General features: G+C 36.4%; 1 protein-coding gene across 7 annotated transcripts in view; it reads right to left on the bottom strand.

The window, feature by feature from the left end:
- Positions 1-13,783, bottom strand: part of Mettl8 (methyltransferase like 8) — an 88,866-nt gene that overhangs the window by 13,188 nt on the left and 61,895 nt on the right. For 6 of the 7 annotated variants that reach the window (XM_023719149.1, XM_023719147.1, XM_012515492.2 and 3 more), the window contains 2 exons: positions 9,616-9,707; positions 230-585 (listed from right to left, as the gene is read on the bottom strand). In XM_023719149.1, coding sequence (XP_023574917.1) covers positions 230-585; positions 9,616-9,707 — 448 coding nt within the window. The remainder of the gene's footprint in view (positions 1-229; positions 586-9,615; positions 9,708-13,783) is intronic. The other variant, XM_023719151.1, reaches the window with a different exon arrangement.

The raw sequence follows: 13,783 nt of genomic DNA, 5'->3' as shown, positions 1-13,783 counted from the left end.
GAACAAGAGATTGAACTCAGGCCCTTGCGCTTGCCAGGGAAGCACTTATTCCACTGAGTCATCTCCCCAGTCCCCTCAAATATTATTTATGTGTAAAAAATATATTGAGCATGCATATAATTAGATTTAATCGTTTTTCACCTAAACAGTCTGGATCATTAGCAAAATAATGTGGAACGTGAACTTTAAATTTTTGTTGTTTCCTGCTTTCATTCCTTCAGAGCAGTACCTCTAGTATCCTGAAAGTAGCACCGCTGCCAGGAAATAGATCGGTCTTCAGGAGTCCTTTGCTCTGCTCTTTGGAGTTGAGGTTGAGACCACCAGACTCTTCTTTGCTTTGGCCATCCAACGAACCAGAGCTTTTCTCATACTGTTCTTTCTCTTCTGGCACTCTTGAGAAACAGTTTGTGGCATTAGTTTCGGCAAGATGCCATGGTAGTTCTCCCATCTTCTCTTTAGCTTTTTGATCAACTGGAAGAATTTCAGGAAATTCCCTCAACAACCAATTACGATTCTTGAAAAATTTATTCTTATGAATCTTGTAAAATGTGTCCCAGTATTTACTAGCTTCATTTTCATACTTAACTAAAATAAAGATAAAAAATTATTTTACTATGAATTACATTTACTATTAGACACTATTTAGATAATTAGATTTAATTAAATATTTTAAAGTTGGGCCAAGAAGATAGCTCAGTAGAATAAGCACTTGCCTGGCAAGCACAAGGTCCTGAGTTCAATCTCTGGTACCACACATACACACACACACACACACCCCAAATTAAATATTTTAAAGTATGTGAACACATTATTAACAATTATATTTAATGTTGAGTAATTTTTAATATTATAGTAATTTCATTTATCTGATAAAAGGTTTAATTCTCTTCAAAATGGCTCTGCTGCCCAGTGTACAACCTACCCACAATCGCAGTACTTGGGAGGCTGAGGCAAGAGGAGCACTGCTATTTCCAGGTCAGCCTATGCTACACAGTGAGTTCAAGACCGGGCTGGCCTAGCTCAAAGGAAAAGTATGTGGGTTTTTGAGGTCCTATCTCCATAAATCTGCCTTTATCTTATTGTGTGGCCAATCCATTTTTGTGAGGAATATAATTGCTGTAAACTACTTTTTACTGTTTAAATCTTGGAATCTTAGCTACATTTTCCTCAATAATTTTTGTGGCTTTTTATTATCTCACAGAAAAGACATTTCATGTTTTAAGTCTCTAGAAATACAGTAGGCATATTGAAGACACTAAAAATATGACAAATGTGCAAACTGGTGATCAAGAAGAGAACTTAGAAATGTGTATTAGAGCTGCAAGGTTCACTAGTGTACTTCAAGCCCCTTCTTTTATATTTGAAGAACCTGAACCCACTTACTCTGATTTAGAGGCCCAATCAAAATGGCACCAGATGTTATCTCCTGACTCCTGAAGCAGAGGGGTTACCTATAACTATTCTCCAACTTCCAAAGGTATCTCTTTCTACCGACTTCTAATATGAAACCTTAAAGAGAATTATTGACGCTTTCTTTTTTTTTATTGATGCTTTCTCAAAAAGAATGACTTTGTGAGGTCATTGTGGGCTAACACCAGTGTTAGATTATTTGTCTCAAAGCTTCAGTCATTTCTTAGCCTTTTTCTTCTTCCTATACATACTTTAAATAAAATAATTCACTCCTTCATTCATCCACCGTTAACTCTACTATGTAAAAGGCTAATTCCTAGACCTAATCTGTGGATTAAGAATTACTTCTACTCAGTATGGAATCATGACCTTTAAAAAGTACTTTTAAAGAACGTAAAAGCTTTCTAATGAAGATAGAATAATTTCCAAGATTTAGTGTTGGAAGGGGGAAGGAAGGTACACATACTGTGCAACTATTCATTAAAGAAGAGAGGAGGAAAAATATGTGTGTATATACACAGGAACATATGTGTGCATGGATACCCACATTGTACAAAACACCTATGGTAGGATAATCTGATTGTGAGTAACACCGGTTGCCTCTCAGGAGGGGGATGGAGCAGCTGGTGACCACCCTTTCAAGGAGTGTTTTCATTTGAACTATGATCTATGTGAATTTACTACTATTTCCAAAACTAAAACCAAAACCAAAAAGAATTCATTTCCTTGATAATTTTACAGAAGCTTCTACCTTTAGAACAAGAGGCTGCCTGCCGTCAGATTCATCTTTGTTACACAGCCCTGTCCTGAAGCCCTTATAGTTTTCCTTTTTTCTTTCCATTTTTATCCTTATGCCCTTGTATCACAGCTCTCCATCTATGTAGCCACAAGATTTTCCTTCCATCAAGGCTGAATTGTCTCCAGCAGCAGGACTGCTATAAAGACAGAAACTCCTATCTGTATTTAGGGCTGAGAAATAAAAGAGGGTCTCTATAACAAAAGAATTGTGTGATGTTAAGCCTAAAGTACATTCTCATCTACAACAATAGAAAGGAGTCTATTTATGGTTAAACTAAAATGTATATTTTGAAAATAGTTCTATCTTTACTTTTAACAATTGGAAATATACCTAACATACAATAAGAAAAACAAAAAAATATTCTGAAATTTGACACAGGAGCAATCAGAAACTGCCAAGTTTTCTAAGGGCCTTCCTGAATGGTCTTTTCTTCTCTTACCTTTAAACCTCTCTTTGTAACTCTTTCCAGGAAGGTAAAAAATTTTTGCCTAATAAAAAGCAGCCAAAAGACCTACATTTAAAGCTAAGGAGACCTCATACAGTCAAGTCTCCAGTATGTGGGTTTCCAGTAATAAGCTACTTGTGAAGTGAAGTTGAGCCTAATAACTAGTAAGTAGAATTTAATGCTCTACCTTGATTAATTTGTGGGTATCGTTCCCTAGTAATTAATCATGGGCAGTGTAGGGAAGCAAGGGAGTAACATGATTTTTAAAAGAAGAGTCACGTGTGGTGGCACATGCCTGTAATTTCAGCACTTGGAAGGCTGAGGCAGGAGTATCACATATGAGTTTGAGGCCAGCCTGGAATACCTAATGAGTTCAAGGCCAGCCTGAAGTACATAGCAAGACACTATCTCAAATAATAATAAATGAAAAAATAAAAAATAAAAATATACATACATTCTACATATAAAAGAAAAAAGTGGCCAGGCATGGTGGCACACATCTACAATCCTCATATGCGGGAGGGTGAGGGAAGAAGATCACTGTGTAGCCTGGGTTACACAGTGAGCTCAAGACCAGCCTGAGCTAACTGGTAAGATCCTATCTTAAGACACCAAAAAATAAAAAAGAAACAAGGGAGGAAAAATGTAGGAAATAATTCAAATGCCCAGTAACATGGGAATGAGCAAGCAAAATATGCATGTTGAAACAGGGTAAGTTTATGTGTCAATTTAAAAATAAAAGATAATAATATTAAGAAAAAACATCTGCACAACAGTTAAAGACACTGATGATATCTCTAAAATTTCTACTCCTTTTATAAAAATCACAAAACTTTGGAGTTTTTATTAGGTAGTTCTTATCTCTATATCTTAAAAAAATAGCAATCATGGACGAAATCTTCATTTTTCCTATAGAATTTCCTCATTTGATGAGGACATTGAATTATAACTATCTCTACAGTCTATTTAAGATCCAAAAATTCTATGCATTTTCATATTGTATCATGAGTCTGAAGAGAATAAACAGTATCGGTTCTGCAAACAATATAGTCTTGTGGTTCAGATTTCTGTTTTAAACATGACCCTTTACTACTGTTCTAATCGTCATAATTTATAAAGAAAACTAATCATAGTGATTTGACTGCAATCTGGTTCAGATAACAAATATATCAAGGCATCTAAATTTAACTCTAGCCTATATAATCTTAAACAAGGACTCAATTACTCTTAGATAACATTAGTCAAGGTATGCTAATATGTCTATGCTTTCAAGTCATTTTCAAGTAATTCATTCAAAAGTTAAAAGAAACCAATAATTACATAAGATATGCCAGTAACTATAGCATTAAAAATAACAGTAATAATAGATTTGGTGTTTATTATGTGTTAGGCATTATGTCAAATGCTTGACTTGAAATTTTTCTCATTTAATACTACTAATATTGCTTAGAAAATATTATTCCAATCTACAGATAAAGAAATTCAAGAGAAGGGTTGAAGATTTCCCCAAGGTCACCTAGTTAGAAAGAACAGAATGAGAACCTAGACCAAGTCTGTCACACTCTAAAGCCTGTGCTCTCAACCATTACATGACTCCATCTTTCTATACAAAGTCACCACGAATCCCCACCACAATCTCTCTGAAAATAATTTATTTTTCTGATTCTTACTTTCAGTTATGAAGCATCAAGTTGAAATTGAAACTTCAATGTAACTTATAATCAGTATAAGTTATTATAAAAATAATGCTGACTAGAGTTAATCTTCATTAGAACAGTTCAGAAACATAGAATTAAATCCTGTTCTTTGAATTATATAAAACATAAACCATGCAATCTTATATGATGAAATTATGATAAATGATAGAAACATAAAATGTTCTATGAGAATAGATGAACTCATGGGTCAGGGATGAAGCAGAGAAGCAGCTGCACCAATGGGCTGGCATGTGTGTGGCCTTTTAAGGCTATGGTTTTACTGGTGTCTCCAATCAGTGCTGGCCATTTCACAGATCCCAGTACTGTGTGCCAGCTTTCAAGCCCCCACAGAAGCTTAATCAAACTCCTCATAGTGATGAGCAGGAAACAACAAACACCTTCAGTGTATGATTTAATATCCTGAACTCCATGAATATGGGTGGTAATAGGGGCTTTAGAGGAATTACTCTCTGATTTGAAGTGAAAAATCAGTCTCAACCTGTTAATTCTACAAGTTCAGGTCAATAAAAAGGCCCTGTATGGAGGAATCTGTAATGTCTTGATCCTGACTGACTGACTAACAGGCATATGAATCATTACTTTTTCTTAGAGGAACATTTTTTCCCTTTGCACAGTTGCCAATTCAGAAATAACCGCTCTATGCCAATGGCAGTAAAAGGGATGTAGCGATCTGCTTGGCCACAGCCAGATGAAGCAACCTCTCAATTATTCACTTATTAAATTCTATAATGCTGAGGAGAAGGAGCATGACACACTGACTCTGCTTAAATATTCAGAATTCACTCTGAATCACCCTGAGTATCATAACTAAAAAAGTGAATTAAACCATTTATACATCTGGCATCTATGATATGATTAATATGAATTATGAAAATTTATTCTAAGTTGCCATGTAACAAAAAGTAATTTGAAGTTATTTTTGTACATCAATTATGAAAATACCTGAGCTTTCTATGTTGGAAATTTCCACATGTCACTGATGAAGTTCATTGTCTAATAAAAGAAAACTCTTAAAATTACAACATTACAAGTATATTGCTGAAAGCACTGCATGAAATTTTAAACAGCCAAAGCTATCTTATAAACAAATTCCCTGCATTCATAAGTACAAAACTTTAATCTATTTTTTTCCACACAGAACATTCTCCTGTGTGGTAAGACATTCATTCAGAAGATGAAGTACAGTGAGACTTATTATTTTGGTTGACATAGATAATTTACCCCAGGTAGGTAGTTATTTACAAGGATATTTTAAAATAGAAATAGCAGCTGCTTTTGTTATTAAGTTTTAAAAACCCATTACATTTGCTATACAATCGGCTGAGATATAACACACTAGAGATCTTTTTAGGAAATTATAAAATATAATCATGTTAACTCAAAAACTGCCAAATATATCTTTCTCATTTCTGAGTTAACCTGCTTTTAAAAGAAATATGAGCTATAATAAAATTGAAAAGTAATTACAAAAAGGAAATGTGGAATTAAAAAATCATTAATCTGGGCAATCTAATTGAAAGAAATATTGCAGGCAAGAGCCTGTACGCTATAGATTTTAATCACACAAATGAGATGTCGGCTCTGCTGCACCAAAGGACTATTATTTTGATGCGTAAGTTCTTATTTTCAGATTTTGAGGATGTTTCCTGGCTTGGTTCTCATCCACAGCTAAGACAACAGGTAAGTAGAGGGGGAGGAAAGTGATAGAAGAGCAAGCTACACAGACACCAAAAGCAATGTGCCAGAGTTGGCCAGCACAGGAGAACAACCAGTATTTCCTCCCAGTGACATTAACAGAGATAAGGTCAATGAACAGTGCTCCTGCTTTATAATGATTTGCATATGAAGTACTCTGTGATGAGAGAAAAGTGGCTCTTTCAAAGACTTAGGGCTCTCCTAGGGAATAAAAGATGGTGGTTAACAAGTGCTGGCAGAAGAGCCAGGTGAAGACCTGCTTTGGGTTCTCACCAGGTGCAGAACCAGAGCTTTTAAGTAATCTCTTCACCTTGATTCGTCAGAAACCTCACCCCGCCCTCCACACACTGGGAAGTCTACAGTCTCTAGCAGAACCCGTACTGAGTGGCTCTCACTGTGATGTCCTGCCCCTCAACACAGCAAGTTTTCTTCCTTCACCACCCTGCTGGCAACCTTACTCTAAGTATAGCAAGGTGGTCACTTCATAATGTGCCCCCCTGTGCAGGGGACCTCTGACACCAAGGTCCACGGTACTGAGTAGTGTTACAGGAAGGCAAATGGGCCCCAGCAGAAATCTCTGCCTCTCTGAGTCATTCTGAAATTGAATCTTCTGTTCTGTGCCTTTACAGCAGCCAGAAATGAGCTTCAGAAAAAAAGTGGACTTACTAGTAAGCAAATCAAATGCCTCAAAGTGGTACCATCAGCCCTCTCCTCCCTGCCTTCCCTGCTTCCAGAGAGGCCAGTCACCACCTTTCTATTTTGGTCACACTATGGTTCTGTGGGAACTGTCATTTTCCTTTTCTGCGGTCTCCGAGGCCCTAAAATAACCTTCTCATTAGCTTCACTCAAGTTCATTGTTAACATAAATAGGACAAAATAGGCAGTCACGTACAGAGCGCTTTAAGAGAACATTATCAGCTCTGCTCATCTACAAGTATTTATGCTCTGAACGGAAATATTCAAAAGAGGATGAAAAAAAATCCTCCATTTTTCATATTATCCGAAATATAGTACGGATAATTTTAACTTCCTGGAAATGAATTAAAATGGCTGATAACTTTTAATTTAGTTTAGGCTTGACTTTCTTTGTCATATCCAGGTGGCCACTAGCAGAAGCTTGAGTAATGTGGAAAATATGTCTGTGCAGCTGCTGGCAAAGAAGCAAAGTTATACTTCCTCAGAAACAGTGTGACAGAGTTCTTGCAAAGGAATGCAATGCTGGCTGGTCTGTAGGCACTACCACCACTGGTATGCACCCTCAAATCCAACCCCAACACTCCCTGGCCTTTTCCACTCTGGGCCTGCATGGCTTGAGCCTATAAAAATAGAATGTCCGCTATGGATCAGGTGATCTTCTCTGCTGTCCACCCCCAGGACATGCTAATGCTTAGGCTGAGGAAGGAGAATTACCTCTAAGGACAGCAAATGATGCAGAGGATAAGAGGTTATCAAGGTACTACAGCAGGCTACTTCATTGAGTAAGGCCACTAGTTCAGTCTCCCCTAATGTCTCTGATTCACACTTCAGTCTCCATTGTAGGCTAATGCCATCAGGACAACAATGAACTACTAGTGGATTAGTCATTATCACTATGCTTGGCTTACACAGAGGAGGAATGCAAACATTGTTCCCTGGGGAGTTTCAGGATAGCTGATCAACCTAGGAATAAAAGCTAAATAATTACTGGTAGCTATTTTAGTTTTTGTGGGACCACTGAATTTCTGTTGTAACTGCTGAACTTTGTGGTTATGTTTGTGTTCAATAAAACTTTATTTATAAAAACGGTCTAGCAACAGGCTAGATTTGGCCCAAGGGCTGTAGTTTAATGACTGGCTTTACTCACAGGTTACAGGGATGTTGCTATGTGGATAACAGAAAAAAAGATAATGACAGAACAAGGCTTTTATGGCATACTACTTTATGACATTAAAAACTAGAATAAAGGTTGCTTTTTATGAGCTGTGAGGAGTCTGAGAAGTACTGTAACTGGGAACAAGAATAAGGAAGCTGCTAGGTTTTTGGTACTATTCTGTTTCTGAATGTGGGTGCTCTTCTCACAGATGTATTCACTTGGTGAAAATTCACTGAACTTAGTTGAGAATTTATTTTTGAGCTGTATAAATTTCTCTACTTGGTCCTTTAGTAAATTAATTTTAAAAAGGAAAGAAAAAGAACCAGTATGTTCTGAGCAAGAAGTAATTTTTAGAAAAATAAGGTGGTAAATCTCAGAGAGCGTACAGGAGCTGGTCCAGTGTCTTTGAGTTCCTAGATATGCATAGAGAAGGACATGGGGTTCTTTCTTCTTTCTTTCCTTTGGGAGATGTACAAGTACTTTCATTACATTGTAGCAAAAACACATAGTATAAAGTTTAACATTTTGAGCATTTCTAAGCACATAGCCCAGTAATATTAAGTACTCACATTGTTGTAAAATAGCTCCAGACTGTGTCTAACATGCCAAACTATAACTCTAAACCCATTAAATAGTTTGCTCTCCCTGTTTCTTTTAGCTTGTGGCAACCACTGTATTATTGTTCTTATGAGTTTCATTATTTTAGCTATCATATAAGAGGTATCATACAGTAGCATTCGTTTTGTGGTTGACTTATTTCACTTAACACGATGTCCTCAGCCATGCTCTAATATGTAACAAGATTTTTTTCCTTTTTAGGTAGCATAACATTCCACATTATGTATAGTCCACATTTTGTTTATCCAGTCACCCAACGATGCACATTTTGACTGCTTCTTTTGCCTATCATGAGTAGTGCTGTTATGAACACGGAGATGCAAATATCTCTTTGCAATCTTGCTTTCAGCTTTCTGGATACAACCCAGAAGTGAACTGTTAGATCATATGGAAGTTCTAATTTTAATTTTTTTGAGCACTTTCTGTACTGTTTTCCATGGTGGCCACACTACTTTACAATCCCACCAAGAGTGCACAAGGGCTCATTCCCATGTCTCTAAGTCCCTGCCAACACTTGTCATTTTCTGGTTTTTTTGACAGCAGCACAGGCCAAGTTTTTCACAGCACTGCTGGCAAGAGCTTACCTAAATTAAGGTATAAATAAGAGGTCTCTATGAAGAGTACTTTCAATCCCTATTAAAACTTTATCTTAAAAGACCAGCAATGTTTTGTATAACTTCATCTTTTTTATTCAGAGTTTATGAATTTGTTCAAAGTTTCTAGCAAGTGAAATATACAATAGCATACTGACAGCAGTATAGCAAGAGAAAGATTTTAAAGTTACATTTTCATATCTTGCTCAAAATGCCACCCATATGTGTAACTCCCAGAAAAAGCAATATGACTACCAAAAGACCAATTATAGGGTGAATACATAATTTATTTCATTAATTTTGGTCCCACTATACCAGAAGAACTGGGAATTCTACCAAAGAGAATGAGTGGATTGATTGGCTTAGACAAAAGCTAAGAACTCTCAAAAGCAGTGACAGAGAAGAAGTGGTGATGCGGGTGTGAATGGAACAAGCTGGAGATCAAACAGGGAAGCTGGGCTCCAGGAGCCGCGTGTCACTGCTACCTTGCTCTTCCTGCTCCACTCGCACAGCTGAGTTTTCTTCTACTTTTTTTCTGGCAGCTGCTGCTTCTTCTTCAGACCACTGCATGTGATCCCTGTTTTAAAAAAAAGAAAAAGAAAAAAGACTGTAAATCATGCCTTATGATTGAAGAAGAGAAACAAACAAGTGGCCAGGGACTAGTTTTTATCCTAGATAGTGCAAACACAAGGGATACAAAATAAACACATGTTAGTGACTCGTTCTGTGTCCTGTGTTCCTCCTACTGGTATCAGTGGGACCCTACAACTCCTACAGCTTTTCTGTTTGACACGGTTGTGTCACAAGCCCCAGCTTTGAGAATGGCTACTGAAATCCCCAGAATACTCTGATCCTTGATTATCTGGGTATCGTATGGTTTGCTGTTTTCACTCTGCAGCTAAATATATTTGCCTTTTAATTAATTTATGAACAAGGCATTCTTTACCAATACTTTAATACTCTTTTTATAACACTTGTATTCTAATACTCTATCAGAGACGTGCAAATTTTTAAATCTTTTGTATTTGCTGTATAATTTTAATTATTTATTTTTTTTTCAAAGTTTTATTGATAAACAGATAGCAATGAGGCAGTTTCAAATCAAATCCGAAGTACAGTTTCAACAAATAATACACTGCATATATTCTTCTTAGTGGTTAATTGCTGTACAAGATGCGGACTTGTGATCCTATTTACAAACACCATTAGAACAAATCATTCTATTTAATTTTAATTTTTGAAGTAACTTTAGATTTTATTACCTACTTTAATTTCTGAAAGAGGTTCAGTTACATTTAAATGATAGGATACATGAGACACAGAAGGATGACTTTTCTACAATGTAGAACTTTCTGTGAGTATTTTTAGTTTTAGAATTTATCCTTCCTATATGATAATATATTCTGTGCTGCAACAATGTCTTTCTTCTTTCTTGCTGCCTGGCATATGTGAACCCCTGGATTCAACCCTTAGCAGTAAAACAAAAATCTTTTTAGGATGGAGTCAATATCTACATACAAAAAAGGTGATTTTTGTTTTGGTTTAAATATACAACAGCACACTGACAGCAATTCCTTCTTTGCACTAGGTTAGACTACATATGAGCAAAACAATATCCTGAATTTTCTGAATTTCCATTTGTTGAAACAAACGGACAAATCCCAAACGCCCTGTATTCAAGTTCCAGCAAGCCTATTGGTAACTGTAAGAAAACATCTTAACGCTGTTATCATGTGATATTTATAGTCATCTGTCAGACGAGAATAGATTATTCCTGGATTGTATGTCAGTCATCATTACGGTGACTGAACAACATGAACTGAGCAGCTAGCATGATAATTACTACCATTTAGTATTTATTACATGTTAGACATTGTGCTAGACACGTTTTATACATATTTATTTAATCTTTTCAAAAATTTTGTGGAGGGGTTATAATCATGCTTATTGTATAAATAAGGAAACAAGTTTGGTAATTCATTGAAGGTCCTATACCTGCAAGTGGCAGAAACCGAATTCAACTCAGATTTATGTCTCCTCGGAGTCCATCCCCTCAATCTCTAGTCTGTTACTGCCTACCAACATAGTGCGGGATACTGTGAGATTTAAGACTCCTTGTCCATCAAAGACATACGATCTTCTAATGCAGGTAGAAAAACAGAAAGTAAATGATAAAACAGTGGGGCATGTACTGTTTGGATGTGAGGAGTGGAACTGTGGCCAATTAACTGTGGCCACACTACCTGGTGCAGATAGGAAAGGTTCAGGTTGGGGAAAGGTGGTAGGTGGGACAATTACTGTTGGTTAAGAAACTGGCAATCAGGACAGCACATACAGGAAACAATGAAGAAAACCCACTTTGATTTGCTGTCTTTGGGAACTGCAGTTAAGTTGCGATTTGGGTAACAGATTTCAGAGGATTTTAAATAGTTTTAAAGACAGGACAAAACACAGAGGAACTAAAGGGAGACAGAATGGACTGCTACAGTAGTCTAGAGTCAGGACTAAGGCGGTGGTAATAGAAAACAAACAGTTGGGGAAAACACTGACAACACTGTAGTCATGACTTGGAAATAACTAGATTCTGAAAAGCAAAGTGAGGGCTGGGGATAATTCCTGGTCTTATCACTAAGTATGGAGGAAAGCAGGGGTAACAATGACAATAAAGGAGCTACTTTGGGTGGAATACTGAGAACCTCATTCTATTTTAAGTTATGTTTATGCAATCAGATATAAGAGGGTATATTCCAGGGATCTAGCTGTAAAATGAGAAATCATTTTCTTTTTAAAAGGATTAAGACTGGTACACTGGATCTCCAGGACACACAAATGCAGAATATAAAATCAGAGTTCCATAGATAAAAATCTAAACAGTATATTTTTAAAAATTGCAGTTATTTACTCACAACCCAAATAATCATTAAGCAGCTCTATCACTAGCTTCAGTGAATTAAATTAGAATAAAGTTTTGTTTATTTAATTTATGTTCTTTGAAGTTTTGACTTATGTTAATATATGTGAGTAAAACCGTAAGAATTGGGGCTGGCACCTACATATTTTGTATACACATGATAGAAAACCAAGTTGTGAGACAATGAGAGTATATGTGGTCTTCAACTATTAAACTATTTGTTACTTCATTTTCTTGCCAGGCAGGTGCTTATTCCACTGAGCTATCTCTCCATGTTACTTCATTTTCTTAACTGAGAAGTGAAGGGGATGCTCTCCCTTAAGCTCCTGCAGAACAACTTTTCCCACTGCACAGTTACCCACAGAAACTGACAAAATGTTCCTGCTGGATTTATAGAAACTTCATGCAGACCTGCTATTGTATGGCAGTTCGTTACATTAGGAGAGTCTGATTTATATATACTGAAACACAGTAGCCAGCAATATGAACTTTTTAAGTTTTTGTAAGTAATAAGTACAACAAAATTGAAGCACAGAGGTGACTAACTAAAAAGCAAACAAAATAATCAGGCATTCAACAACTAACAAAAACCAAAGGAAAAAATGCTTCATATTGTTTGGTCTACGAGTTGTACTTTGTGGAATCTGTTGAGAAAAAGTAACTCAAAGGAATAATGAAGTTCTGTCCAGAAAAAAATAGCTGTACCAAGATATTTATTAGAATACTAAAAACCATGACAAAAAAACCCCTGGAATTAAACTCAGTGATAGGGGAATGAAAACATGGTAACTCAAAGGAATATTATACAGGCATTTAAGGTAGTAAGTATGACTACTATGAAACAATGTGAAAAAGTGCTTATGAAATAACCTGATATTATACACATGTAGCACCTTCTCATGAGGAATGTAAACAGTATGTACTACACACATGTACTAATAAACTAGAACAAAAAAGAACATGAAGTGAAAAAAGTAGAGAGCAAAACTATATACATATTATAATTGCAAGTGCTTAAAATTATTATAGATGTTGACTAAAGATGTTAGGGAAGCAAGATAGCTCAGCAGATTAAGCACCTGCTTAGGCAAGCGCAGGGACCAGGGTTCCATCCCCAGCATCACATGCACACCAGCCCCACCCCTGGGCATGCTGAGTGGGCCACTGGGATGGGGTGTGGTGCCGCATGCCTGTAATCCCACCCTGGGGTACCTGAAAACAGGAGGCTCTCTCCAAGTCCGAGTTGTGTACTGAGATCCTGTACCAAATACATTTAAAAAAAAAAAAAAGACTAAATGGTGAAATAATGCCTAGAATGGTAGGTTTAAGAGAGGATTGTCCTTCATATTACAAAACTGCTTAAGCTAGAGATAAGTTTTTAAAAGTTTATTTATATAAAAACTATAAGACATATAACAGTGCTCATTAAAACATAACATTTTTCTTGATAAGAAATCCTGTTTTTGTTTGTTTGCTTGTTTTGATGGTACTGAGAACTGAACCCAGAGCCTCCCAGTCCTTTTTTCATTCTTCATTTTAAGTCAGGGTCTCACTAAGTCACTGAATTGCCCAGGCTGGGCTCAGACTTGCAATCTTCCAACCTCAGATTCCCAGTGTTAAGTTTACAGGTGTAGGCCACCATTCCAGCTACGGGAAACTGTATAATAAAAAAGGAAATATTTCTAAGAAAAAAAAAAAGCAAGAGAGAATTGACTAGAAAATGTAAAATATACCAAATACTT

This window comes from Octodon degus, unplaced genomic scaffold (genome assembly GCF_000260255.1).
Source record: "Octodon degus isolate 3935 unplaced genomic scaffold, OctDeg1.0 scaffold00065, whole genome shotgun sequence".
NCBI lineage: Eukaryota > Metazoa > Chordata > Mammalia > Rodentia > Octodontidae > Octodon > Octodon degus.
Note: the sequence above shows the minus strand (reverse complement) of the source record. Positions and strands in the feature narration are given on the sequence as shown.